At 51.9% G+C, this 27,074-nt stretch overlaps 1 protein-coding gene, 1 long non-coding RNA gene and 1 pseudogene across 3 annotated transcripts; 2 read left to right on the forward strand and 1 right to left on the reverse strand.

Annotated features, from left to right (window-relative positions):
• The first annotated feature begins 729 nt into the window (after positions 1–729).
• On the forward strand, positions 730–17,397 carry ZNF205 (zinc finger protein 205). 2 transcript variants are annotated; one of them, XM_037815294.1, is made up of 9 exons: positions 730–867; positions 1,277–1,472; positions 2,747–2,920; positions 4,160–4,293; positions 7,144–7,417; positions 7,640–7,731; positions 8,163–8,283; positions 9,745–9,852; positions 10,068–17,397. In XM_037815294.1, the coding sequence occupies exons 4-9, from the start codon at positions 4,237–4,239 to the stop codon at positions 11,135–11,137; spliced, it is 1,722 nt and encodes a 573-aa protein (XP_037671222.1). In that variant the 5' UTR covers positions 730–867; positions 1,277–1,472; positions 2,747–2,920; positions 4,160–4,236; the 3' UTR covers positions 11,138–17,397. The 2 variants fall into 2 exon arrangements, with proteins under 2 accessions (XP_037671222.1, XP_037671223.1); XM_037815295.1 differs by having other exon boundaries at positions 7,144–7,357; positions 10,068–11,168.
• LOC119518223 lies at positions 7,476–13,535 on the reverse strand. Its single transcript, XR_005213682.1, has 3 exons — positions 12,016–13,535; positions 8,910–9,044; positions 7,476–8,255 (listed from the first exon to the last, which is right to left on the reverse strand). It is a non-coding gene; the product is annotated as an uncharacterized LOC119518223 (long non-coding RNA).
• Positions 13,131–25,573, forward strand: LOC119518211 (annotated as a pseudogene).
• The last annotated feature ends 1,501 nt before the right edge of the window (positions 25,574–27,074 follow it).

Raw genomic sequence — 27,074 nt, forward strand, 5'->3', positions numbered from 1 at the left:
TCTGTTTTTTTCCCCTATTGTTTTCTCTCCTCTTTTTCCTCTATACGTTTTTAAATTGAACAGTCTCTAAGATATGTGCACGTATGTGAGTGTAAACACACACACACACGCACCTACATGGGGCAGGACAGTATATGGCTTATTCCCATTTTTGAAAAACAAAACAAAACAAAACAAAAAATAGGGGGCGAAGGGGAGACCCTTGTCCCGGGGGTCTGGACTCCGGCGCTGGGCGGGTCTGGATCCTCTCGCCCGAGGCTGGGCTCCCGTTTAACAGTCTCGGATTCCGGGCATGGCCCAGCCGTGGCGTTCTCGGGTGGAGGGGCCTCTGGCAGGCGGGCCTCAGTTTCCCCACAGGTGGAAGCAGACTAGAGGACTGGGGGGTGGGGTGGGATTTGCCCTTCGCCCCGCCATCCTCACCGCCCGAGCCCGGGCGCCTCAGGCGGGGACACCGCGAGGAGTCGGGACAACCGGAAGTTGGAGTCGGGCAGCCGGACGGGAAACGCGGGGGCACCCGGCGGGGTCTGGCGGCGCTGGGCTAACCCGCCCCCTTGGACCCTCCTGACCCTCTGAGGCCGCGACTCCGGCGCGCAGGTGAGAGCCGCTTGGCTGTGTCCCAGCGGGGCGGGGCTGGAGGAGGGGGCGCGGCCTCCGGGCCGCCAGCCAATCACTGACGTCGCCCGTCGCCACATGGGCGGGGCCGGGCGGGGCGGTGTCGTTGCCGGGGCGACGCGCCTCCGCCTCCACGTTCTGGGTCTGTGTCCCTGGGCGCGGGGCTCCCGGGCCTCCCGCGGCACCGGCCGTGTACTGTGCGGCCGCCCTGGCACTGGGGGACCGGGTCGCGGGGTCGTCTCCGCGCCTCCGGGGGTAAGCGGGCCTCGGGCCGCTCCGGCTCCCCACGCCCTGCTCTCTCTGCCCGGGGTCAGCGGCCCTGGGGCGTGCGGGGCGCGGGTGGAGTGGAGGGTGTTCCTATTTATTTTCCTTCTTCTTTAAAAGAAAATTTATTCCCTGGGCTCCCGCTTATCTACCACTTCATCTGGCTTCCTTTTCCTCTTTTTCAGTGTTTTGACATTTGCTCTGCTGTGGGCTTTCCTTTCTCTACCGCGCTCCTGTGCCTTTATTTTTTCCCTCATCACCTGTTTCCTTCCTAAAGCTACAGCTCTGCATTGCCCTAGTTTCCAACGTTAATGAGTAGCAGCTATTTTGTTTTTCTTACTTTAAGATGACTCTCTCTCTCTCCTTTTTTTTTTTCAATCATTCTGGGGTGTTTCTAAAGGTCCTCTTCAAGACCTGAATCAACTCCTTCTGGGAGGAGATCATGATTTATTTACTAAAGGCCGAATGCTCTCCTTAGTCAAGCTCAGTGAAGCTGCCAGAGACCAGAGTTGGCATTTGCTGGGTGTTCCCCATGCCTGAAGCTCTGCTAAGCGCTTTCATCCATGATATTTAACCCTTCACAGCCTGCTTGTGAGGTGAGTACATCCCGCAGCTCTGCAGGACTTGTATGGAATGCTTAAATTTTTTAATTTAGTTATCAACATTTAAGAGCCAGGAGATTTCACACAGAAATAAAAAAAATATTTTTGGCTTCTCTTAAAAAATCTTCAAACTGGCAATTCTGGACCCCCGCTGTGCCCTTTAAAGAAGGTATGTTTTCTTGGGTCCCTCGAAGCCCCTGTCATCTTACACCCCAACCTGTAGTCGGCCGCTAGTCGGTGTGTCAGGCCTGGCTGCTGGAGGCATTAGGTTTCTCCTCCACCGCATTCATTGTCTCCCTTGCTCTGCTGCCTCACTGACCTCGGCCATGGGCTGCATTCCCACAGCAGGTCGGTAGCCCCCTTCCTCCTGACCTGCTGGGAGCCTAAAGGCAGCTCCATTCTCTGGAGGGGTTTTCTCTCATTCCCAAGAAGGGTTTAATTTCTGTCTTATAGTAAGTGCTCCATAAATATTTTCTGAGCAATTAACTAAGTGCTCAGGCTTCATTTGGTCTAGTTTAGCAGATCCCATGGTGGGATCCAAACCTCTTGGGTCTCCCAGTATCCCTGAAGAGGCCCCTTTAGTTGGGGAGAGAAGCTTTCAACCAGGAATCAGGACACACCACTTTTTTTTTTGCCTCGGTGCACTCCTGGGGTGAAATGGTCTGCCTTGGGGGTGGGTTGTCAGCACAGTTCATCTTGCCCAGCCCCAGTGCTTTCATTTTACAGCTCTCTCTGGCTTGAAAACAGTACTGATTTGCTACAGTTTTGTAAGTCACTCTTCACCCTGAGGATTAAAACTCCTGAAAATACGAACCAGAGACAAACCTCAGAGATAATTTTTCTTTCGTCAGAGTGACAGGTGAATCAATCAGAATCCTAGAGCTCCTAAAACATGTTTAAATCAAAAGCCAGAGGTTGCAGACTCAAATGCCATGGGTAAGGGCTGTGGGGAACTAGAGAGCATGCCCAGAGTTGCCAGACGTTCTGATTTTTCATGAAAATTTGGATTTTATAAGAATGCTCCTAATTTTTAAATGTTGGAAACTATTTTTTTTTTTTTTAATTAAACACTGTGAGCCCACACAGCGCACACGTGGCTGTGTCTCCCAGGACTCCTATGGGCTGTAGGTGGGGCGTGTGGGACGGCACCTGGAGACCTTTCCTGGAATCTGCCCTCCTCCGCTTTCCTGCATGGGGGAAATGGGTCCTTGGTCCTAGAAAGTGAAGTGAAGTCCCTGCCCTCTCCATCCTGGGGCTTTAATTTTCAGGGTCTGAAGGGAAAAGAGTCCGCCAGAGTCTAAGGGGTGTCGGCGTGTGTGACGCGCCCCACCAGCAAGTGGGTCAGATCTTATTCTGCCCATCCCCATCTTGAGAGACAGCTGGGGAGAGTCTGGAAAATGAAGTTCATCCCACATCTTTCTGGAGTGTGAAGCATGCATCAGGTGGGGTCTCTCTGTTTCCTAGTTTCACTCTTAGGGAGCGGGGTCTCCGTGCCAGCCTTGGGGGGACACAGAGGACCTGCTGACCAGCCCAGAAGCCTTAGTGGAATCCAGGGGCCCCATGGAGACATCACCGGGCCTTTCAAAGAAGCCCTTCGTGCTGAGAGCGACCACCCTGCCTCTCTCCACCCGACGGGGTCCACACTACAGGGGAGCCTGGGGGTCCCCCGGCCCCTCCCGAAGGCGCGAGGCTCCCTCTGAAACATGAAATTATTTCCAAAAACCGTATTTTCGCATCTTCCTTTTGTGCGCCCCGGCTTTGCTGGTGGCACGGGCCGGGTCAAGCACTCGTTAGGCGCCGACAGCGCGGACATGGGGGTCACTCCCGGCGGGCGCCCCGGAACCCTCGAGGCCGGGAACGCGGGAGGGCCGCGGCGGCGCGGGGAACGGGATCCGGGGAACGGGATCGGGGCGGGACTTCCGGTTGTCCCGACTCCCAGCGCCGCCCGGCTCCCCGCGCCGCGCGCAGGCTGCGGAGACTCGGTTCCCGGGGCGGGGGCCCGGCCTCCACCCGGGTGCGAGGGGCTGCGGGGAGGCCGCCTGCGTCCGGGCGCCGGGTCAAGGGTGGAGGCTTCGCGCCGGCCGGGAGAGCAGGGCCTGGAGCCGGGCGCGGGGTGCAGGAGCCGTCGGCCGTCCGGGACCGGGAGCAGGCAGGCATCCCGGCCCGGGCGGGGAGTCGCAGCCGCGGGCAGCGCTGCTGAGAGCCGACCGGTCGGTTTCTGGATCCCAGACGGGCCTGGGAGTCAGGCCCGGGGACAGGGTACGTGTCCGGCCCGGGGACAGCCGGCCTGACCTCCGCTGCTCGCCCGGCTATCAGGGGCGGGCCCCACCGGCACCTGCTTTGTGGGGTTTCTGCAGAACTTCCCGATCCTGGTGACAGGGGCCCACGGAGCCGTCATCAGACCTTTCTGTGCCCTTATGTATTTAGGTTGGAAATACAGATTCAGATTTCGGCTTAGACTTTCCCTGTGCTGGCTGGACTGAGTTGTGGGGCTGTTGCTACAGCGACAGAAGAGAAGATTCAAACTCGTATTTTTTTTTGAAATGCACCAAAAAGCACCACAGAGTGTGGGGCCGTTCAGTGGAGTCTGGGAGTCTGTTTCTGATTGGGACCAGGGAGGATTTTTAGGGCACCTGTGAGGGGTCTGGGCAGCACTGGATGATTTCCTTCTGCTCTTCCAGGACCCTGGCTGGAAGCTGGAGGGGCTAGGACAAGAGGGCACAACTGCTCAGCGTGCTTCTCAGCTCTGAGACAGAAAATGTCTGCAGACCGGGGAGGAGTTGCGACTGCCCAGGATAAGGAGAAAGCCCCAGAGGTATGGATGGGGGGCCAGGATGAGAGAGATGCCCTGGAAGGAAGTGGAGGTGGAGGGGGTTTCCAAGGCAGAGCATCTGGACCAACAGAAGGGCAGGGCAGGTAGATGGGGTGGAGGGGGGGGGGTGGTGGCATGATGGGAAATACCCCCCCACCCCCACCCCCAGCACTGGGCTTCTAGGCTTTGCTTTGCCTGATGAAGTCCACAGTCAGGGCCTCAAAGGCATGTGAGAAAGCAAGGAGGGTGCTTAGAGGTCCTGCCGGGGAGTTTTGCTCTCTGAACAGTGCTGAGAGCTCACAGGGAAACCTTGTCCTACCCCCTGTTACCCTCTGCCTGGACCACGTCTCCTCGTCCCTCTGGCTGTGACATGCAGCCCTCCATGTACCTGCTGCGGAGTGTGTGTAATTACAGCAGAGGGACAAAGATCACCGGGCTCAGAGTCAGAGGAATATGAGTCGTCTGAGAACTGGGGATAACATGCCTCTGTCGCCAGGTCATTGGGAGGCTTGAAGGAGAGCAGGGCACAAGAGTCCCCTGTGAGCCATTCATCAGCCTGCGGTGCCGTCTCACAAAACAGGAACACCTGCAGCACCAGAACCCAAGTCAGAGAAGCCTGTGTCCTCCCACCTCATCCTGGCAGTGGTTGAAAATATAAATATAAACCAAATATTTGCTTTACCATTTTCATACCATAGAAGTACGAAGACTTGTTACCACTGCTGATTTTCCCCTTCCTGGATGACTTTTTACGTGTGTCTTTATGACACCTGATGAGCCCCACGCGACCACATTCTGCTGCTCCTGGCACCTGTAGTGTGGGCAGAGATAGAGTGACAGTGATAATTACTGGCACCGCTCTGTGCTTATCCAGCTCGTTATGAAGCAGGAGGTGCTCACAGCCGCCCTGAAAGGGAGGCAAATAGCTGGGTGTCAGGGTGCCTGGCTGGCTGGGGTCATTGGGATTGTCACCCAGCCACCCTGATGCCTGGCCCAAGGGTCTTTCCCTCAAGGCCCAAACAGACCAGGGAAAGGAGGGCAAGGTGAGAGGCCCCCCAAGCAGCTGCTCAGCCTCCACTGTCCCTGGCGCTCCCTGTCCTATGACCGTCAGGCAGTCCCTGTCCTGTGGATGGCAGTGAGCTTCCCCCAAGATTCTAAGGAGATGATTTGTTTTTCTGCTTTTTGGCAAAAAAATAAGATTCAAGATGTGCTAACGAGAAGCTATGTCCCAAGAAGAGAGCAGGAGAAGGGGTTTTGGAAGATTTCCCGAGGATGGGCGTGCCGTGGGGGATGCTGGATGCCGAGCACTCGTGGGGTGCCAAGCCGAGGCCTCTGGGCCAGGCCGCCACTCACCCCTGTGACGCCTCGGAGGAGGCGCCGCCACCACCTCCTTTAGTCAGGCTGGAAGCAGGGTGAGGAAGTGGGGTCTGCTCAGGGGTCAGTCACTGGTGGGGGTTGGTTCTGGGTTCGAGCCCTGGTCTGATCCTGAAGCCTGCTCTTCACCCTCCGGAAGGGCTGGGGGCTGAGGCCGGGGTGCGGGAGACGAGGGAGTCAGGAAAGCCCACTCTGGGGAGCGGTGCCCAGGGCGAGGCCAGAGGGGAGTTTTCCTTGTCACGCCAAGATGGGCCTAGCCAGGAGCCCAGTCACTGTCACCCATAGGCTTTTTGTTCCAAACCAAAAAACTCCAAATACTCTGTGTTCTGGTTTGCTAAGCTGCTGTTATGCAAAATACCAGAGATGGATTGACTTTTATAAAGGGGGCTTATTTGGTTACAAATTTACAGTCTTAAGGACGTGAAAGTGTCCAAACTAAGGCATCAACAAGAGGATACCTTCACTGAAGAAAGGTCGAGGGCATCTGGAAAACCTGTTAGCTGGGAAGGCACGTGGCTGGCGTCTGCTCCCAGCTTCTGGTTTCAAAATGACTTTTTCCCAGGATGTTTCTCTCCAAGCCTCTGGGGATGTTAGTTTCTTAGTTTCTTCCAGGCAAATTCTGGGCTAGCAAAAGTCTTTCAATGGCTGTCTCCAAAATGCCCCTCTCAGCTGCAGCACTGAGCTCCTTTTGTCTGAGTTCTTATAGGGCTCCAGTGATTTAATTAAGACCCATGCTGAGTGGGTGGGACCACACCTCCTTGGAAATAATCTGATCAAAGGTATTACCCACAGTTGGGTGCGGTCACATCTCCATGGAAACAATCAAGAGGTCACACCCTAATCAAAAGATTAATAAATCTGCCCCTACAAGATTGCATTAAAGAATGTGGCTTTGGGGGATCATAATATATCCAAACGGGCCCACTCTAAATGGAGTCATGTCAGAAATGCACGCGGCCGCATGTTGCCCCGCTAAGCCCTTGGGATCAGATACACTTGAGTTCAAATCCCGGCCCAGCCCCAGCTTTTTCTTCTTGGGCCATTGTCCAGTCCCTCTGAGCTTTGCTTTCCTCGTTAATACATAATATTATTTTATGATAACATTATTAATAATATTGCTAATACACAATATTAATACTATATAGTGCTGTTTTTTAATACAAAAAGTAAAAGCCCACACTCTAGAGTAGCTGAGGAGTAAACTGGGAAGAGGTGAGCAGGCTGCACAGCCCCTTGCCCTCCTGCCTGGGGCTGGACTCGCTGTGTCTCCACTCACCTTTCTGCTGCCCTGTCCTCTCCGGGGTGAGCCGGAGGCTGGAGGGTCTCGGGGAGGGGAGAAGGGGAGACCAGGCCTTTGAGTTGTGCCTTGGACTTGGCGCATTCTGGAGCCCTGGCCTTGGCCCGGCTGGGCCCCAGGCACGGTACCCTGGGCTGTTGCTGCCCGCTCCGGCCGGCGCTGATGGCTGCTGCTGTCCCTAGGCTCCCCATTACCGGCGCCCTTGTCGAGAGATGTTCTCCCAGTCAGAGGGATCTGGGCCTCTGGAAGCTGCCCAGGAGTCACCGAACATCAAGCTGGAGCCAGAAGACCCCTATGCTGAGGGGGCATCACAGGAGGAAGGGACTCCCGGCTGCCATGAGTGGCCGCCCCTGAGCCGCAGCCCCAGGGAGAAAGCTCTTTTCCTGCCTGGCAGAGGTGAAGAGAAGGACGTGGTGGGAGGGAGGCCGCGGTGTGGAGGTGGTGGCTCGTGCCAGGGTAAGGGTCAAGGTCCCTGGGCCGGGGGGGAGGGATTTCCTGCCTTGGGGTGGGGTGGGTGGGAGTCTGCCATCCTGCCCTGCAGAGGCCCCCCACGCGGTATCTCGGGGCTGGAGGGAGGGCCAGGAATGTCCCTGGAAGGCCAGGCCTGAGCCCCTGGGGGGAGCGCGGGGCCCCCAGCAGGCCGAGCCGGCCACCCTGAGGACCTCTCTCCTCTCTCAGCCCTCCTCGGCCCCCAGGTCCCCGCGCTCCCCAGGGAGGGCAGAGCCCAAGACCGGCAGATGGCCGCGGCGCTCCTCACTGCCTGGTCCCAGGTGAGTGGCTCTGCCCGCCCCTCCTCTCGCCAGGGGCCTTCCCTGCCCCCCGAGGCGCTCAGCCCTTCCTACCCGCCGATCCCCCACCTGGGGCAGCCCCCGCTGCTTCGGGCCCACGCAGGGCAGAGGCACAGGGAAGGGGAGAGACAGCGTCTCTGGTTGTGACGTCCCCGGGGGTCTGCGTGTGTTGAGGTCCCGAGCCTCAGCTCTGGTCTCTGGTCTCCAGCGCTCCATCACCGCTTCGTTCTAAACAAATAAGTCACTAACTGAGACCCTCCTGGGATCCGGCCTCCCTCACGGTCCGGATCCGCCCGGCAGCCTCAGGCGGAGCGGTGGGCTGGGCCCTGGGCTCTCGCCACACATCTCGGTGCCGCCTCGTCCCCCCCAGTCCTGGTCCTGCGAGCAGATACGGTCATTTTGTGTTGCTTCAGATGCCAGTAACCTTCGAGGACGTGGCTCTGTACCTCTCCCGGGAGGAGTGGGGACGGCTGGACCACGCGCAGCAGAGCTTCTGTGGGGATGTCCTGCAGAAGGGAAAGTGTCTGTCCTTGGGTAAGGGCTCCCCCCGGGGGGCTGGGCAGGGGGCTCTGGGGGCATCGGCCTCCTGAGGCCCTGGGATGTGAGGGAAGTGGGGCTCAGCGCCTTCCCCACCCATCCTCCTCCCTCCAGCCTCCCGCAGCCTTCACTGTCCCTCCAGACGCTCTGAGCCTCCCTGGTGACGGACATGTCCTGTTCCTGCCCTAACGTGGTGGCCACGGGCCAGGTGTGGGGGTTGGGCAGTTGAGGTGTGGTTGGTGCAACTGGATTTTTAATTTAATTTTTGCCAGTTCAAAGTTAAACAACACCCGTGATTAAAGGCAACCGCGTGGGATGGCACCTCCCCGGAGAGCCTGCTTTGTCTGGGGCCCTGTGCAGACTGCCTGATCCCCGCAGCTTCACTGTCCTCCTCACAGCCCCCCTTGGAGCTGTGTGAGCAGACAGCTTGGCGCCGGGGTCTGGGGGCTGCTTGCCCCGGTGGGCCTGTCCCAAGGGTCCTGCTTGTCTCCCCTTGGGGCCGGGCCCCCTTCACTCTCCTGGTGCTGATGATTTAAACCTCAGGGCTTCGCCTCTCCAGCTTCAGACTCTAGTTTTCTTGGCACTGAGCACCCGCCAGCGCAGGTGGGGTCTGGGGGTCTTACCAGCCCCCCTTGAGCTCAGTGGTGGTCCTGAGACTCCTCCTGGCCCAGGGGGTTCTGGGAGCCCAGCATCCCAGGTCTGCTCTCCGCCTGTTGTTAACGTCCCACGAAGCACGAAGCAGCAAGTGCAGGCAGGCCCTGGGAGATCAGAGGGAACATGGCATCCTTTTTGGCTCCTTGGCGAGCCTCAGAGACACCCCAGCCATCAGCCACCCTGCCTGTCCGGCTCGTCCCAGTCCTCCCACGGTGCTTGGCTCAGGGCAGGGTGGCTGTGGCCCCTCTGCTCCTCTGACCTGACCAGCATGTCCTGGGACCCTCACCCCAGGGGACCCGTAGATGGGCCTTTGGGGTCCCAGGCTCCTTGGGGTCAGCTCCCTGGCCCTTCTCCCAGGCCTCCCCTTGGCCCCTCTGCCCGTTCCCCCGCCCCCTCCCCCGAGTCCCCTCTGCCTGTCGTCCTGGGCCACGTGAGCACGAGCTTGGGGACTGGGTCATTTCCGACGTTGCTGGGCCCACGCTGGGGGCTGTGCTGATGTGGGGGTGCTGCTGCAGCTGACCTGGCCCAGCTCCTTTTGGGTCATTCTGTTACGTGTTCAGGGAGACCCAGGGCAGAGCCCAGGATCAGTCTTGCCAAGAGCATTTCCGGCAGGTACCATGGAAAGTGCTTTCTAAAGAGGGCACGTGGGCACCTTGCGAAAAGTGGTGTTTGAAGCTCACTTGGCTTTACCCTGAGTTTCCGGAGCCATGGCCCCCACTCATGTTCTGCTCTGTCGCTCCGCTGAGGGGTGATGGTGTCTCGTGCTGGACAGGCCGGGACTGAGCACAGCCTCTTTCTGGGTAGGCTTCCCCTTCAGCAGAGCTTTCTGGGCCTCCCAAGCACAGGAGAAGGGCGAGGCCTTGCGTGTGCACCAGCAGGCGGGAGAGGAGGAGGAGACGGGCACGTGCACAGGTGAGGGGCGTGGCAGGCACGGGCACAGCGGGGGCGACGCTGCTGTTCCTGGGTGCCGTGTCCCTGGGGCAGGGCTGCTACCCCTCCTTGGTCAGGGGGCCTCTCGCTTCCTGACCCCCTTGGGTCCTTGCTCTTTCTTACCACCCAGAATCCACTGCCTCCCCTGTACCCTGAGTCCCTTACGGAGTGCTTTTGCTGGACACCCTTTTTTCCAGGTGCTGTCGAGGTGGGGAAGGCACCGACCCCAACCCCGGTGGCCTTTGGGGACTTGAAGCCCTTCCGAACCAGGGAAGGAAGAGCCCAGGGGGGTGTCCTGCCTTGTGGGCAGCCGGCGGCCAGTGGCCAGAGCCTGGGGCATGCCAAGGACCACCCACAGCCCGGCCACCCAGAAACCAGCCCCCCAGCCCAGAAACCAGCCCTGCTCGACTCCGATCCTCAGAAAAGCCCGGAGGGCCGTGTCTCCGAGCAACTTGACGAGGAGGAGAGAGGGCCCACGGAGAGTGGCGAGGAGGGCCTGGCTGCTGAGGGCGACGCTGGCAAGAAGACCTACCCGTGCGAGCAGTGCGGCAAGGCCTTCAGCTGGCACTCGCACCTGGTGACGCACCGGCGCACGCACACGGGTGAGAAGCCCTACGCCTGCACGGACTGCGGCAAGCGCTTCGGCCGCAGCTCCCACCTCATCCAGCACCAGATCATCCACACGGGCGAGAAGCCCTACACCTGCCCCTCCTGCTGGAAGAGCTTCAGCCACCACTCGACGCTGATCCAGCACCAGCGCATCCACACGGGCGAGAAGCCCTACGTGTGTGAGCGCTGCGCCAAGCGCTTCACCCGCCGCTCGGACCTGGTCACCCACCAGGGCACCCACACGGGCGCCAAGCCCCACAAGTGCCCCATCTGCAGCAAGTGCTTCACGCAGAGCTCGGCCCTGGTCACCCACCAGCGCACCCACACCGGGGTCAAGCCCTACCCCTGCCCCGAGTGCGGCAAGTGCTTCAGCCAGCGCTCCAACCTCATCGCCCACAACCGCACCCACACCGGCGAGAAGCCCTACCACTGCCTCGACTGTGGCAAGAGCTTCAGCCACAGCTCGCACCTCACCGCCCACCAGCGCACCCACCGCGGCGTCCGGCCCTACTCCTGCCCCCTGTGCGGCAAGAGCTTCAGCCGCCGCTCCAACCTGCACCGGCACGAGAAGATCCACACCACGGGGCCCAAGGCGCTGGCCATGCTCATGCTAGGCGCGGCTGGGGCGCTGGCTGCTCCGCCCCCTGCCCCCACCTAGGTGGCCCGGAGCGGGGCCAGCACCCAGGGCAGCTGTCGTGGCCCCGTGGGGGGCGAAGGCTCCGGGGAAGGAGCCGGGGCCGTGGCGCAGGGCGAGGAGGGCGTGGGAAGGCGGGGGGAGGTGGTGGCATGGGGTGACTTGGGAGCTGCGGGGCCAGGAGGAGCCGGCAGTCCAGCTGCAGATTAAAGATCTTGGGATTCAAGCAGTGGCCCGTGGCTCTGTGTCACGGGGCCCCGTAGCTGACCCCATGGCCTCCCTCGGGCACCCTCAGCCTTCGATCTCGGGGCTGCCCTGTGTTGGGGACCCTTTGTCCATAGGCCCAGTCCCAAGCGTGGGGATCAGGGCCCTACAGGCTTCCGAGGACAGAGGCCTCCAGGCCGAGGCCGACTGGGCATTTCTGAGGCTGTGGACCCTGGCAGGGCCTCCTGGTGCTGCCCTCAGCCTTGTCCCACGGACACTGCCCATTGGGCCCTGGGCTCTCCCTTGGTTCTTCTCTTTGGGTCCCAGGGCCGAGCTCAGTTTGAAGCACAGGCTCAGTGTCTCCTGCCTGTTCCGCCTCCTTCCACCGGGGGCCCAGCCTTGACCCATGAGGACTCCCCCTTGCCAGGGTCCACTTTCCTGCCTGGGCGCTCAGCAGCTGCCTCGCCTCCTCCCCGTGTCCTCTGTAATCTGCCCTGCCTGCCCCTGCTGTACTCCTGGTCATCCCCAGTGTTACAGCGCCGTAGCGGCCATTTCCCAGGGAGGGGTGGGCCCAGCAGGTCTGTTAGCCCGGATTTGCAGCTCAGCTCCCCAGGTAACTTGGAGCTCTGACACCTGCTGACCTGGAGAAGGCCTGCGTCAGAGAGGCCATCGAGAGCCCCGCTGTCTCTGTGACTCACCACGCAGCCCTGGCCGGCTCCCGGCTCCTGGGGACGCAGGCCTTGAGCTGGACAGCCTGCTGAGGGTGGGGACAGCGGCCAGTTGTTGAACAGCTGCTTGGCGCAGGTGAAGGGCTATGCACTGTCTCTCTGTCACCTCTACTCTCCACAGCAGTCGGAGCGGGGCGTCTATTATCCCAGTTTTATGGATAAGGAAACTGAGGCTGAGAGAGAAATCCAGTAATTTGCCAAGAGACCTTCAGCTACAGCACTGGAAGCCAAGATTTGGTTCGAGGACTGCTGTTAGTCTTGTAAGGGACTCCCCTATTTCCATGCCCCTGAATGGCTATTGTACCCCAGATGCGTGATGCTGAAGGGCAGGCTTGTCTAAAAGAGTGAAGCGAACAATAGTCTTGCCCTTCGGGATCTTGGGCTCAGCTGGGATGTGGGGGGCCTGCTGAGGGCGGGAACCCAGGCAAGACCCAGTGGTGGCTGGGAGTCTCAGATCTGGTAAGGGAGCTGGCAGGATGGCTGAATTCAGTGGTTATTTCTTGAAGAGGTCAGAAAGAAAGTTTCTTCACTTGTTTTTCTGGCTCCAGTCACTCGGCCAGAAACGGGATTTCTCTGCTCAGCTTTGCGTAAGGGGCTGAGGGGGCTCACGTTGAAACAGGCGTGCTGCTCTCAGAGAGCTTGTTTCTGAGAGGAGAGCAGCGGAGGTGGGAAGGAGACTTGCTACAATGACTCCGGAAGCTGTTGTCACTTGGTAGGCCAGCTGTGCACGGAGTATTCACTTGCACAGTGGGGACTGCTGGCTTTGATTTCAGAGGCATTTTGGGATTCCCTCCCTGGTCGGTTCTGTGGGCTGCACTGGCCAGGACATCAGGACCGGGACTGCTAGGGGTCTGCTGCAGAGGTAAGGACTTCGCTCGGCCTCAGGGAACTGAGACCACACTCTCCAGGAGACAGATCTCCCTCTTTCCCGAGGTGTGCAGAGGGACGTGATCCCAAGCGCCCTTTGGGGAGTGCCTGCAGATTCCCCTCGGGGGTCACTCTCTGGGTCTCTGTCCACTTCTTCCTAGAGATCCAAGAAGCCATCATTCTGGGACAGATGTGAGGAGAGCATCCTCTGAGTGGAACTTGGCAGTTTAGAAAATATTTGACAAGAGCAAGAAAGACTGGGGTTAGCGGTCCGTGTGTGAAGGGCCTCGAAGGCGACGGCTATCCACTGTGCGTGGCTGGCGGGGCGTCCCTGAGGTAGGAGGCTGGCGGGGAGGTGCAGAGGAGGGTCCTGGGTTCTCTGCGTGGAGGGACAGGAGGCTTGGGGTCGGCCCGGTTCCTCCTCACTCACACCTGAGATCCCCGCTTCCCAGCCGCTGGAGAAGCCGGCCCGGTCGGCTCACCCTTAACCTATGCTGCTGGGAGTAGGGTGAGGGCTTCCACCACCTTTCCCGGCGGGGCCCTGCATCCCCGGCTAAACGGAAAGGGCGCGGCGCGCCCCAGATCGGCCTCGGCGGGCCCAGACTCCGGCCGGGGGCGTGGCCTCCTCCGGTGCCCGGGGCGGCTCCTCCCTGCGGCCCGCCCCTCTCGGCGGTCGGCCTGGACCGGAGGACGTTAATTCGCCAGGTTCCGGAAGGCCCCGCCCTTCCCGCGCTGTCCTTAGCCAATCAGCTGAAGGGGCGGGCACCAGCAAAACTGGCCAGTCACTGTAGCCGTTCGTTCCCCGCGCGGCCTCTCCGTTCGAACGCCCCCGAGCGCCGCGGTTTCCCGGGCTGTCACCCGGGGCTGCCGTGTGTGGGGTGGTGCCTTTTCCCCCCTTCGCCCTGCGTCCGCTCCCGAAGGAGCCAGAGGCCAAGGGGGCCGGACTCCTGGGTTCGCGCCAACCTCAGAGCCTTCGGCGCCGGCTCGTTTTGGGGCGGAGGCCTCGCGCTTCCTATTTCCCCGGTCCTACCACCGAGACGCTGAGCCTCCTGCTGTCCTAGAGAGGCCGCAGTCTAGGCGCGAGTGACCCGGCTCGCGTCACTTCCGGTTTCGCGCTGCCGAGCCCCGGGGTCTCCTGGAGACCCGGAGATCGGCGGCCACATTGCAGCCCCGGCAATGGTGGGCCCATTCGCGACGCTGGGGAGGTCCCGGCTCCTGCCAGGTCGCCTCCTGCCGCTTGGTTAGCTGCTCCGGTCCCGCGAGCCCTGGAGCAGTCCCTGACGATGCTGCCGAGGCACACCCGGCCCGGGCGCGCGAGCAGTGGTCGGAGAGCGGCCAGGAGGGAACCGTGGGCCTCTCCAGGGGAAGCCGGGGAGGCTGAGGCGAGGGGTCGTCTCTGGGGAGTGAGTGAGGGATCGAGGAAAACGCTAAATAGGGGCTTTGCTGCATTCATTCGCTCCTTCAGTTTTCAGTTACCGAAATGGATGCCCGAGTTAAGTGTTGACGAATAAGGGACGAAATCAGACAAGACCCTTGCCCTCAAGGGGTTGCAGTCTAGTGGAGGAGACTAACCAGTAAATGACACATGCGTTAATTTCAGGTTCGAATTTAATAATAATTTTAAATGCCAGAAAGAAAGGAACTGGGTGAAGCAACAGAAGACGATAGAAACTTCGTCATCAGAGAAGGCCTGGTGCTCCAGGAGCTGAACTGACAGCCCTGGTGGAAGTGAGGGAAGGAGAGGGGGCAGGAGGTGAGGCTGGAGAGGGGAGACTAGGGGTAGGAGTGTAAGCAGGGGACTTGTTAGGTGATTGTGCCCCGACATTACTTCTTGGTGTTCCGTGGATGGTGGAGAAAGAGCAGGTCACCAGGCTAGCACAGCCTTTCTATGACAAATACCACACAATAGGTTGGCTTAACAGGAATTCACTGGCTCACGATTTGGAAGGCTGGAGGCAAAATCAAGGCATCAACAAGGCGAAGTCTGTAGCATCCTGGTGCCGGCTTGCCGCAACCCTCGGATTCCGTAGTTTGCCCTCTTCCTCCCTTCCCGTGGCCGTCTCCCTCTCCTTGAGTCAGCACATCTGTTTTCCGCTGACTTCTGGCTCCTCTTTATGAGTCCTCTGATAACAGGGATTAAGAGCCACCCTGACTCAGTTGGGCTTCACATTAACTAAAAATGGCATCTTGACAAGGTCCTATTTACACATAAATTCACACCCACAGGAATGCAGATTAAAATTAAGATCGGATTAAGATAAAGGTCGAGATACATAATTCAGCAGCCGGCATGAACCCATGCTTCCACGTCAGCCTTTGACCTGTCAGGTGGGCTTCCTGCCTGGGTTGTTCCAGGCCAGCCACGAAGGTTGCCACAAACAATAGGCCACTGACTCAAACAGAAATGAAACAAATTGAGTTCAAATCTTCCAGGGAAAATGGGAAAGAGGGCCAGCAGCCTGGCTTCTGCAGTTTGGCAGCTGCTCCACATGCACCTGCTGACCACTCCCTTCTGCCAGGTTGGGAACCAGGGTGAATAGATGGGACAGGCACAGCCCCGGCCTCTCAGAAGCTCGGAGTGAAGTATACGGGCCAAATGAGAACGTTACAGTGAGGGGGATGGCTGCCATAAAGTGCCTCAGTTCAGGTGAGAGAAGCAGCTGGGCAGTGTGGCTGGAGAGTCCGAGTGATGGTCACCTGAGGACACTAGATACTTTGCTTGCTTTGTGTCTCAGCCTGCTGGAGAAGCAGCTTATGAAGGGCTGGGACCGTGTTCTTATGTATTCTTCATTAGGCCACATTTGTTAATTGTGCTATTTGGCTATTCGCCGTCCTTCTTGATTTTTTTACTGCTCCATCAGCTACTGTAGTGAAGTCCCTTTGGGAAAGTCTTGAAAGAAGATTTATAGTGTGTCCTCACAGCAATGGTGTGGGGGTCTATCCTCAAGGGAACCAGGACTCCCCATCAGTAAAGGGTTTCTGGTTCTGTGAATTGATTTAAGTCTGGAAACTGGTGAGTGGCCAGACTCTCCATGGTGGGGATGCAAGTCAGGTTTTTGGCCCCCCAAAATAGTGCCAGGTTGGAGGCTCAGTATTGGGCCCTGCTATTGGCAGATCAGACTCTCAGAAGTGGCTGTAGCCAGGTTGGCCTTGGCTAGTGGAAGTCCCTGATGCTGAGCCCATATGGAGCCTTCATTGCTGGTGCCATGGCCATTTTGTTTGCGTCCATTGGGCAGTCTTGGAAGCATCCAGGGAAGGAGGCTGACTGACGTCTATAGATCAGGGCACCCTATCCCCTTGATTATTAGAATCCTTTTCAGTTGAGGTCACCCTGTATTTAGCATTCACATGGGACACCAATATCTTTACATACTGTGTAAATGTAAAGAAAGAAAGATAAGGAAAGACATCCTTGTGACCAGTTCCCCAATCATGTTCCTTCCAAGACCTGGACTATCCAGTCCAACCATTAGCCACGGCCCATGAATCTTTGTAGACCCCTAACCCTGGCCATTTCTCCTTTCAGCCAAGATGAACACAAACAGGTGCACTTGAAGTTCTGCCCACCAGGAAGATTTCCTTTCACCACTGTTCTCCAGGGCCACCCACTTTGCTAGCAAACCAAGACCAGGTTTCTTCTTCCTCACTCAACAGGCTCCATAGCTAGAAAAATAAGGCAGTGTAGCAGCAGCAGGGTCCATGAGCATTGACCACTTCCTCATGAAACTTACTTTTGCCTTCAGGAGCTGTTCAAGCCTAGTCTCGTAGCTGCCACTTCCATGGAGTGCTGGATGCACACCCAAGTGTATGGCTTGGTGGGTCAGACAATACTCACTTTTTGATGGACATCTCAGGTCACACAGTAACTTGGCAGCCCATGATCCAGTGTTCAGTCTTTACTGAGGCCCAAAACTGTTTCTCAAATGGCTTTGCTTCAGAATTCTAAGGGTCTATGTTGTGATTCATCTCTAGTGGCTTGCAAAAGGCTCCATAGAGCATTCCCTCTAGCAGCCACTGACATGTCAGGCACTACCAAATCTGTTGGGTGGTAGAGCCCACACAGCAAAGCAGCCCACCCAAAACTGGCAGATTTTCAGATCATTCAGCAAATTGCTCAAGCAGCAATATAGGAAGGTCTATGTGGGATGGAATTAAGATCTGCCAACAGCCATGTGAGTGAGACATCTCCCAAATGGTCCCTCCAGCTCCAGATGACTGGATCAACGGGTGACATCTTGTCTGCAATCTCTTGAGAGATGCTGAGCCAGAACTACCCAGCTTAGCTGCTCCCAAATTTCTGACTCATAAAAATTGCTGGGGTAATCCATGTTTACTGTTGTTTCAAGCCACGGTGTTTTCGGGTAATTTGTTCCAGAGCAATAGGTAACTAATACATTGATACATTGGTCATTTGTATTCTTTTGTGATTCTGGGGCATTTGAAACATAAGTACTAACTCTTCATTAAAAGTAAGTACTTTTGAAAGTTTTTTGTTTGTTTTTAACTGTATCATAGGATAGAAGCAATTTGTATCATTGAGGCAACTCCGTCATGTATCTGCAATGTACCCTATTTTTGGCTCTGTGACAAATGAAAAATGACTCTTTAGATGAAAACTGAAGTTCTTACAAGTTGGAAGGAGACCACTTCATTAACTATTCAATGTTAGAAGTTACCAGCTGAATACCTCCCAGACAGTTTGAAAGCGCCCTGTGGGGGCTGCGGCTGACAGTCCCAATCCCTGGCACCTGTGGATGGAAAGGGTATCTTTACAGCTGTGACTAAGTTAAGGACGCTGACACGAGGTGGGGGGAGGCTATCCAGGTGGGCCTAAGTCCAATCACAAGTGTCCTTGGGGGACAGAGGCAGAGGGGGCTGACGTACACGGAAGAGAAGGCCGTGTGAGGACAGAGGCAAAGCACAAACCAGGGAGACAGCAGCTGCCCAAAGAAGAGGCAAGGAAGGGGCTTTCCTGTTGAGGGTCTGGGGGCACAGCTCTGCTGACCCTTTAATTTCAGGGATACTGTTGAAGGCTTCTGGGCTCCAGAACTGTGACAGAATAAATTTCTGTTGTTTCAGGCCACCATGTTTAGGACAATTTATTACATCAGCCCCAGGAAACTAATACAGGGTTCTTTATGAACAGGCCACTCACCAAACAAGGTGTCATCTAAGAGAGAAAGAGAACTGAGAAAAATTCACCCCGAGATCCTGGCAGAGAACCACCAGTTGATGGTATTTGCTTTACAGCCTCAAAGAGTCATCTTGCACCAAAAAGGAGTCTGGTTTTATGACCCACAAGGAGAGGAGTCATTTTACAACTTTAGGACGATGTGCTTTTGAGTCCTGGTGGAACCAATCCAATCACATTACCTACACCTGGTTGTTGTTAAAAAACAAATAAGCAAAACAACACCAGAGAGCCTAGACTGAACCCCATGATTTTCTCGTAAATAATATTGCCTGAACAAATTCAATTAGACGGTTTTTTCTTTCCTTCCTTCTTTCCTTTTTTCTACTTACCATTTGACAGAGAAAGGGACTTGAGAAAGCTCCAGAAGAGTGAGGTCCACACAAACGTTGCATTCTCAGTATCCCTCTCTCTGCCAAAAGCCCCTGAGACTCGTGTGCTCTCCCAGCAAGTTCAAGGGGACAACTCCAGGATCTCAGTGTCCTCAGGGATACCAGGATGAGCAGAGGACCTCGGGATGCCAGGCCCTGAGATTCCAGCCTTCTCTGGCAAAAGCCATCTCATGGATTCAGTGAACCCCTGATTCTAAATATTCCCTTCTTGGTAACTTTCCAATGAAACTGAGTTCTCTACCTGTGGCCCTGAGCTGTGGCTGAGGCGATACAGGTAGTGGTAAAGCAGGGACTTTGGACTCTCATGTCAGATAAAGCCAGGCCTAGCTGTGCTCCAGCTCTGGCTAATCTTGGGCAGGGTAAATGCCAATAACTAAGTTTCCTCGTTGATTCAATGAGGACCACACCAGTACCTACTTCCCAGGATGGCTTGAAGATTAAATGAGAGAGAATGCTCAGCCCAGGGCCCAGTGTCGGCTGTTGTTTTGTTTCCCTCCTCTCTGTGCCTCCCAGTTAGTAAACAGCTGCATCTCTCTCCTTCCATGCTGTCCTCTTCTGAATAAACTAAAATAGAGTGTTTCCATTTTTTTTTCTGGTCTTTTTTCATTTTTGTCTTTATTTTATGACAGAAAAAGTAATACATGTGATCAGCAAGATGATGCAGTAGGAATCTCAAAATCCCATTTCCTCATTGAAACATTAAAAAACAAGTGGAAATAGTCAGAAACAACTTTCTCGGAAGTCTGGAAAACAGGCAAAGATTTAGAGCAACCAGTGATCACTGAATCAAGAAAAAGTCAAGTGAAAGCCGGTAGGAAAGCCCAGTGGCACTTCCCCAGCCCCTCTCCCGCCCTGCCCCTGGCTCAGCATGGTGGTCTGCGACCGTGGCACAGGTTCCTGGCCTGGATCCCGGTTGCTGGTTCCAGAGGGCATGGACCACACCTTTCTCACAAGTTGGTGTGTCTGTCTGTTCCAGCCCTTATGGTGGTTACCTGAAGGGCTGGCCCAAGGTACCTGTCTCTGTCATGCCTATTCTGGAACACACCTAGAGCGTAGAAGCAGTGGAATGGCTGAGAAAACACTGTACGGGAACAATCAAACTGCAACCACCTGGGGTGAAAGACCATGGTCGAGACACACAATACGGTGCCTGGGACCCGGGAAGAAAGGCTGTGGAGAGTTTACTTGGGAGGGTGGGCATTGGTGAGCACCGTGTACACAGGAGAACCTAGGAGACATCCGCAAGCCCAGGGCGGGATGGGTGCTCATAAAAGACCTGAGAAGACCCTAAGCTTTCATCCTGGACTGACCCCAAGGCTCAGTGCAAGGCTGGATACGTGCTGAAGGAAAGCCCCAGCGCAGAGCTAATCTGCAAAGACTAGGAGAGGTATGTCCGGTTTTAATTTTTTTAGCTCCTGGAATTCAAGGCAATCTCTGTCATAACAGTAGCTGAATACAGGCTAAAGGAACAAAGACAGAAGTGACCACACATGACAAGAAATATAGTCTTTGCAAAATTAGTTTGGAAAAATCACTAAATAAGCAGACAACTACAGTACAGCTTTTAACAACCCCTGCCTGGGGCAGGGGTGGGGGTGGGTGACACCCACCAAAAATTTAAAAATCAGCAAATTTGGGGGCAGGGGAAGAATCTAACCTCCAGAGTTAACACATTAAAACATTCAAATGTCCAGATTTCAATAGAAATTCACAAGGAAGTCAAAGAAACAGGAAAAGATGGCCCATTCAAAGGAACAAAATAGAGCAAAAAGTATCCCCAAGGAAGCCCAAACATTGGAATTACTAGCCAAAGACATTAAATCAATGATCTTAAATATGTTCAATGAGCTAAAGGGAAACATGGACAAACAACTAAAGAAAATCAGGAAAACAATATAGGAACCAGTAAGGATTTTAATAGAAATTATAAAAAGGTACGAATGAGACTTCTAAAGCAGAAAAGTACAATAACTAAAATAAAGACAATGACTTCAGGTGCTCAAAAGCAGATTTGATAGGCAGAAGAAAGAATCAGCAAACTTGAAGATAGGATGATTTAAATTATCCGGTCTGATGAGCAGAAAGAAAAAGGAATAAAGAAACATGAGCAGAGCCTATAGAACCTGTGGGCTACCAGCATTATGGATGTCCCAGAAGAAAAGATAGAAAGGGGCAGAAAGGATACTCAAGGAAATAATGACTTAAACTCTATAAATCTGATAAAAGTCATGAATATATATATCCAGGAAGCTCAATGAACTCCAGATAACATAAACTCAAAGAGACTTACATCAATACACAGCATAATCAAACTGTCAAATGCCAAAGACAAGGAAAGCATCCTTAAAGCAGCAAGAGAAAGTGACTTCCCACATGCAAGGGAACCTAAATATGATTAACAGCCGATTTCCCACCAGAAACTATGGAAGGCAGAAGGCAATGGGTTGACATATTTAAAGTGCTGAAAGAAAAAAAAACAAAACAAAAACAAAACACCTTTCAACCAGAATTCTATATTCACCAAAACTATGTTTTGAAACAAAAGCTGAGTGAGTTCATTACCACTAGACCCGCCATACAAGAAATGCTAAAAGGAGTGCTTCAGATTAATGGGAAAGGACATGAGGGAGTAACTTGAATTGTATGAAAAAATAAAGATCTCTGGTAAAGGTAACTACATGGGTAAATTAAAACACAAGTATTATTGTATTTTTGGTTTGTAACTCTACTTTTTTCCTTACATGACTTGAAAGACATGTGTAAAAGTAATTATAAATCTATATTATTGGACACTCAATATATAAGGATGTAATTTTCCTCTAGAATAAAACAAAGAGATGGGGACAACGGAGTATGGGAGCATAGTTTGTTTATACTATTGAAGTTAAGCTGATATCAGTTCAAAGTAGATTGTTTTAGATTTAGGATGATAAATGTAATCCTCATGCTAAATGCAAAGAAAATACCTTAACACAAACAAACAAAAAAATGAAATGAGAAAGTATTCAAAATGGTTCACTACAAAGGATCAACTAAACACAAAAGTACACAGTAATGGAGGAAATGAGGAATATAAAAAGGTATAAGAATTAAAAAAAAAAAAACAAATGGTTGAAGTAAGTCCTGCCTAATCAATAATTACTTAAAATGTTAATGGATTAAACTCTCCAATCAAAAGGCAGAGTTTGGCAGAATGGATAAAAAAGCATGACTGACTAGATGCTGTTTACAAGAGACTCATCTTAAATCCAAGGACACAAAAAGGTTGAAAGTGAAAGCATGGGAAAACATTATTATGTAAATAGTAACCACAAGAGAGCTGGGATAGCTATCCTAACACCAGACAGTAAATCCAAAACTATTATAAAATACAAGGAAGGACATTATATATTGAAAAAAAGGTGAGTTCATCAAGAAGATAAATCAAGTATAAATACATATGCAACTAACAACAAAGCCCCCAAGTATATGAAGCAAACTGATAAAATTTAAAGGAGAAATAGACACTTCTACTAATAACCGGGAACATTTATTAATGGATAGAACATCTAGGCAGAAGATTAATAAGGAGACAGATGAATAACACTATAAACCAACTAGACGTAACAGACATATGTAGAACACTCCACCCAACAAAGGTAGAATGCATATTCTTCTCAGGTGCACGTGGATCATTCTCCAGGATACTCCATATGTTATATCCCCAAACAAGTGTCAACAAATTTAAAAAGATTTAAGTCATACATAGTATCTTCCCCAACCACAATGGAATGAAGTTATAAATCACTAACAGAAGAAAAACTGGAAAATCCACAAATATGTGGAAATTATTGAAAACAGGGACTGAAACACTTGTACACCAATGTTTATAGCAGCATTATTCACAATAGCCTAAAGGCAGAATCAACCCACGTGTGCACCAACAGATGAACAAGGAAAAAGGAAGTTCAACGACGTGTCCATTTTCAGTACAGTTGTATACAAATAATTTCCCACATTCCAGCAATGCCCAGTATAAAGCAGGGTGGGCGTGCTAGGTATTGATTCAATGCCTCTCAGCCCCCAATGCATCCGTTTTTCCCCTGCAGACTTCTCCGGTGCTAGCCGACCTGGTGCTGGGCTTTGCCAGCAGAGGGCGACGACGGAACGCCGGCCGCGGGATTCTGCCCCTTCCTCCCGTGCTGGGCCCCCCGGGGCCACAGGGGGCAGCAGGGCTGTGCTCCCGGGGCAGCCGCGCCTTCTCAGAGACCTCAAGCTCAGCCTTCAGTGTGACAAGGGGAGGGCTTCCACCAGTTCTAAGTTTCTTCCCTTCCGTCTCTCCCTCCGCCCTAAGGGTACGAGTTGCCTCCTGCAGCTGCAGCTTCTGCACCGTGTAGAATGGGGAGTTAGCCGTCTTTTCAACTCAGTCGTTATTTCAGTCTTCTCTGTGCAAATTACTGGGGTGATTTTGATCTCCTGACTGGAGTGACTGATGCACTGGGGAAAAGTATTAAATACAGCAATGCAAACATACATTCTAAATATCCTTGAAATAAACGTAAGAAGATGCAAAGCCTACGTTTAAAAATAACAACAAAGCCTACTGAAGTCGCTCTCTGAGGATGGCCGGCTGCCTCGCTGTCGGAGTGTCCGGAGCGCGCGCGCGTGTGAGTGAGTGTGAGTGTGAGCGAGCGTGCGCGGGGCGAGGGCCTGTCCGAATCCGAGGCTGCAAAGGTGGCCGAGGCACTTACGGTCAGGTCTACAAGCCAAGAGGAAAGACGGGAAAGAGGATAAAGACATTGCTTAGAACAAATAGCAGGAACCGGGCTCTCCAGGTCGGCATGTAGAGCCGAGAACTTCGGCAGCCCAACGTCATATCTCCTCAAAAAGTGTTTCTCTGTCATGCTGATCGGGAAGTCTGGCTTCTGTTTGACTCCGCTGAGCATGACCTCGGGGTGAGCATCTAATCCAGTTTCACAGAGCTCCTCAAGCAAACAAGAAGCCAGTGCAGTTACCTCGGAGAACCGCAGAGTCATATTAGATCAGATCCTAGACGGGATTCACCACCTGCATGCCAGCTGGGGGTTGCACAGGGATTTGAAACCTGCTAATATTTTAGTTAAGGGTGAAGGTCCTGAGCGAGGAAGAGTAAAAATTGCTGACCTGGGCTTTGCCGGATTAACTAATTCACCTTTGAAGCATTTAGCAGATTTGGATCCAGGAGTGGTAACATACTGGTACCAGCCCCAGAACTGCTTCTCAGAGCAAGGCATTACACCAAAGCTATTGTGTGTACATCTGCAGAACTACTAACGTCGGAACCAATACTTCACTGTCAACAAGAGGACATCAAAACTAGTAATCCCTATCACCAGGACCAGCTGGACAGAATATTCAATGTAATGGGATTTTCTGCAGATAAAAATTGGGAAGACACAAAAATGATGCCTGAACATTCAACATCAATGAAAGATTTCAGAAAAAATACATGTATCAACTGCAGCCTTATTAAGTATATGGAAAAACAAAGTTAAACCAGATAGCAAAGCATTCCCACTTGCTTTAGAATTGCATACCATGGACCCAATAAAGTGAATTACCTCAGAACAGGTTCTGCAGGATCCCTGTTTCTTAGAAGACCCACTTCCTATAGCAGACATTTCTGCCGGTTGTCAAATTCCTTACCTCAAATGAGAATTTTTAACAGAAGACCCTGATGACAAGGGAGACAAAAAGAACTAGCAGCAGCAGCAGGGCGATAACCATCCTAATGGGCCTGGTCACCCGGGGAATCAAGACAGCAGTCACGTGCAGGGATCCCTGTTGAAAAAAGTGAGTTGTTTCTCCAACCACTACCTCTGGTAACTCCTCATGAGCTGACTCCCAGCATCCCAGGCCACCTGCTGCCTGGCCCAGGCCTGGACCAAGCTCATCACAGCCACAGAACAGCTTGGGATATTCATCTACCTGCACAGTACTCACCTCGGACACCTCAGCATGGAGCTGCAGCGGAAGAGTGCCAGGGCACCATTGCTAACGCTGCAGCCTGGCTGTGCAGCTCCCTGCAGGCACCCAGCACACCCTGAGAATGTCCTGTCCATGTTCAGAACGTCCAGTAGCCAAGTTCCACCACTTCTCACAGATTGGGGTAGTGGCTTCCAAGTGGTACCTAAGTTTGGATTAGACTTGAAAAGAAAGTGCTGGCACAGTTTGTGTTCTGGATATGATACTTCCATAGTTTACTTGACATGGTTCAGACTAACCAATGCATTTTTTTTCAGTGATGGTCTGTAGCAGTTGAAGCTGTGAAATGTGCTAAGGGCAAGTAGTTGTCTTGTATGTGGTGAATTCTTTCAGTGGAACATTATCTGGCCAGTCCTTCACACACACACACACAAATGCTTAATGGTACTTGAAAATTACAATTAACTCAACAAAATAACCAAGACTCAGAATGAGATCATTTTGGCACACCTTTCTTTTTTGCACCTTTATCAGTAGATTGATAAATTTTCCATATTAATCAGTGCTTTCTGACCGAGAAAACTGTTTGGATTTTTTTTTAAAGTACAAAAAGCCACATAGTTTTTCCAAAAAGGTTTCAAAACCCTCAACAGATTAATTTCCAACTTATAAGTTTGTTTTTATTTTCAATCTATGACTTGACTGGTATTAAAGCTAGTATTTGATAGTAATTAAGTATGCTATCATTGATATAAACCCATTTGGTTCAGCAAACTAAAACAACTGTCATAGACAGTGTTTTAATTTTCCTGTTGGTGTTGCTGATTTTTGAGCATGCTTTAAGATGAAAAAGCATTAATGATAACTTCCTTAAAAAGGTGCAGCATACAATTCAGATATTTTGTCCTGATTTTAAAGCTGGTTGCTATAGTGCTATTAAAATTTCATTCAGTTAATTTTCTTTTTTAAAACCTGTTCACATGTTGTTTGGGGTTCCCTTACTTCAGTAAAGGAGTAGGACAGCCTTAGAATTTTCAAGGGAAAAAAAAAACCTGTAACATACAATGTACTGTATCAAACTATTTTACATGAATGACACAAGTATTCTGAATAAAAAAATATGAACACTGTCAAAAAGAAGGTGTTATGTAATAAATTTATTTTTCAAAAATAAAAAAATTTTTACTGAAGTATAGAAAGAAGAGTTAAGTAAATATATATTTCTGGTGAGAAAACTTACTATAGTAAAAATGTCATTTCTCCCCAATATTAAACTATAATTTAATGAAAATTTCTATTGAAGTTTCAAAGGTATATGTTTTAGAAGTAGATAAAATTGTTCTGAAATTCGTCAGGAAAGAACTGCACAAGAAAGTGTTAAATTCGGCAATTTGCCCTGTTAAAACTTACTATAAAACTAATAGCATGTAAAAATCAAAGGAATGTAATCGGAAATTCAGAAACAAACTCAAATATATAACAGAATTTAGCATATGAAAGAGGAATTGAGAAAGGATGGAATGAAAACTGTGAAACCAGCTGGCATTTGGAGAAAAAGTCAACTCTATCTTACTTTTATTCCACCAGAATAAATTCCAGATGAAATAATATTTAAATTTTTGAAAATGGAAAGCCAGAGAGTTCCAAAACAAACACAAAAACAAAAACAAAAAACACAGATGGATATGGTAGGGTAGAAAAAGACTTTCTTAGTCTGACTCCAGAGGAAGAAACCATGAGAAAAAGAGGGCTTTAACTAATAAATATTGAAAATGTCTGTATTCAAATAAAAACCAACAACCAAACACATCATCAGTATCAAAATATAAACCACAATATAAGAAAATAGTTGTAACATATTTCAAAGGGTTAATCAATTTATTCAACAAATATAAAATCAGGAAATAACAATAGGCAATTCACAAAAGAATAAATACAAATAGCCAATAAATAATGAAAATATATTCAGTTTTACTATAAATCAAAGGCATCCAATCTTTAACTGTAATCATGGAAATCTCCCCATTACACTGTTATATGGAGTAAGCAAGATATATAAAGCACTTAGCACTCTGTCTGGCATATTAGCACGCTATAAACGGTATCTACCATGATTTAAAAGTTTAATAACATTCATTACTGTGGCGCCCATGGGCAAGATATAGCAAGCTGTTTCCCATCTGAACTACGGTGAATTGGATAATGGCTGGACGTTGTGAATGTCCAAATCGTTGGGAATACAGGAAGGTAAACATTAGATTCTCAAATGGAATTGAAAGTGTAACACTCTTTCTGGAAGACAGTTTTGAAATATGCACCCAAAGTTGATTCAGCAACTCCATTTCTAGTTTTTCTCAAAGCAATTCAAGCAAATGCTCAAAGGTGTATGTAGAAGTCTATCTGCAAACAATGAGAAACGGAAACAATCTAAACTTTCAAGGGCAGGAGACCAGTTAAACAAAACAGGGAACTTACATACTATGCGACACCATACACTTGCGAAGCTGTTACTTTTATTATTTATAAACGAAAGATATCCCTGATAGACCGAGTCAACAAAACATTCCTTAGAATGATTCCAGATTTGTTTTAGAAAATACATTCTAATTTATATTAGAAATATATTCACAGATACA

This window comes from Choloepus didactylus, chromosome 21, assembly GCF_015220235.1.
Source record: "Choloepus didactylus isolate mChoDid1 chromosome 21, mChoDid1.pri, whole genome shotgun sequence".
In the NCBI taxonomy this organism is placed as follows: domain Eukaryota; kingdom Metazoa; phylum Chordata; class Mammalia; order Pilosa; family Megalonychidae; genus Choloepus; species Choloepus didactylus.

Excerpts from the sequence above, each read along its gene's own strand:
- ZNF205 (XM_037815294.1), top strand. The coding sequence starts at position 4,237 with ATGTCTGCAGACCGGGGAGGAGTTGCGACTGCCCAGGATAAGGAGAAA. Across the intron at positions 4,294-7,143 it reads ATAAGGAGAAAGCCCCAGAG|GCTCCCCATTACCGGCGCCC; the intron begins GTATGGATGGGG and ends TGCTGTCCCTAG. Across the intron at positions 8,284-9,744 it reads GGGAAAGTGTCTGTCCTTGG|GCTTCCCCTTCAGCAGAGCT; the intron begins GTAAGGGCTCCC and ends CTTTCTGGGTAG.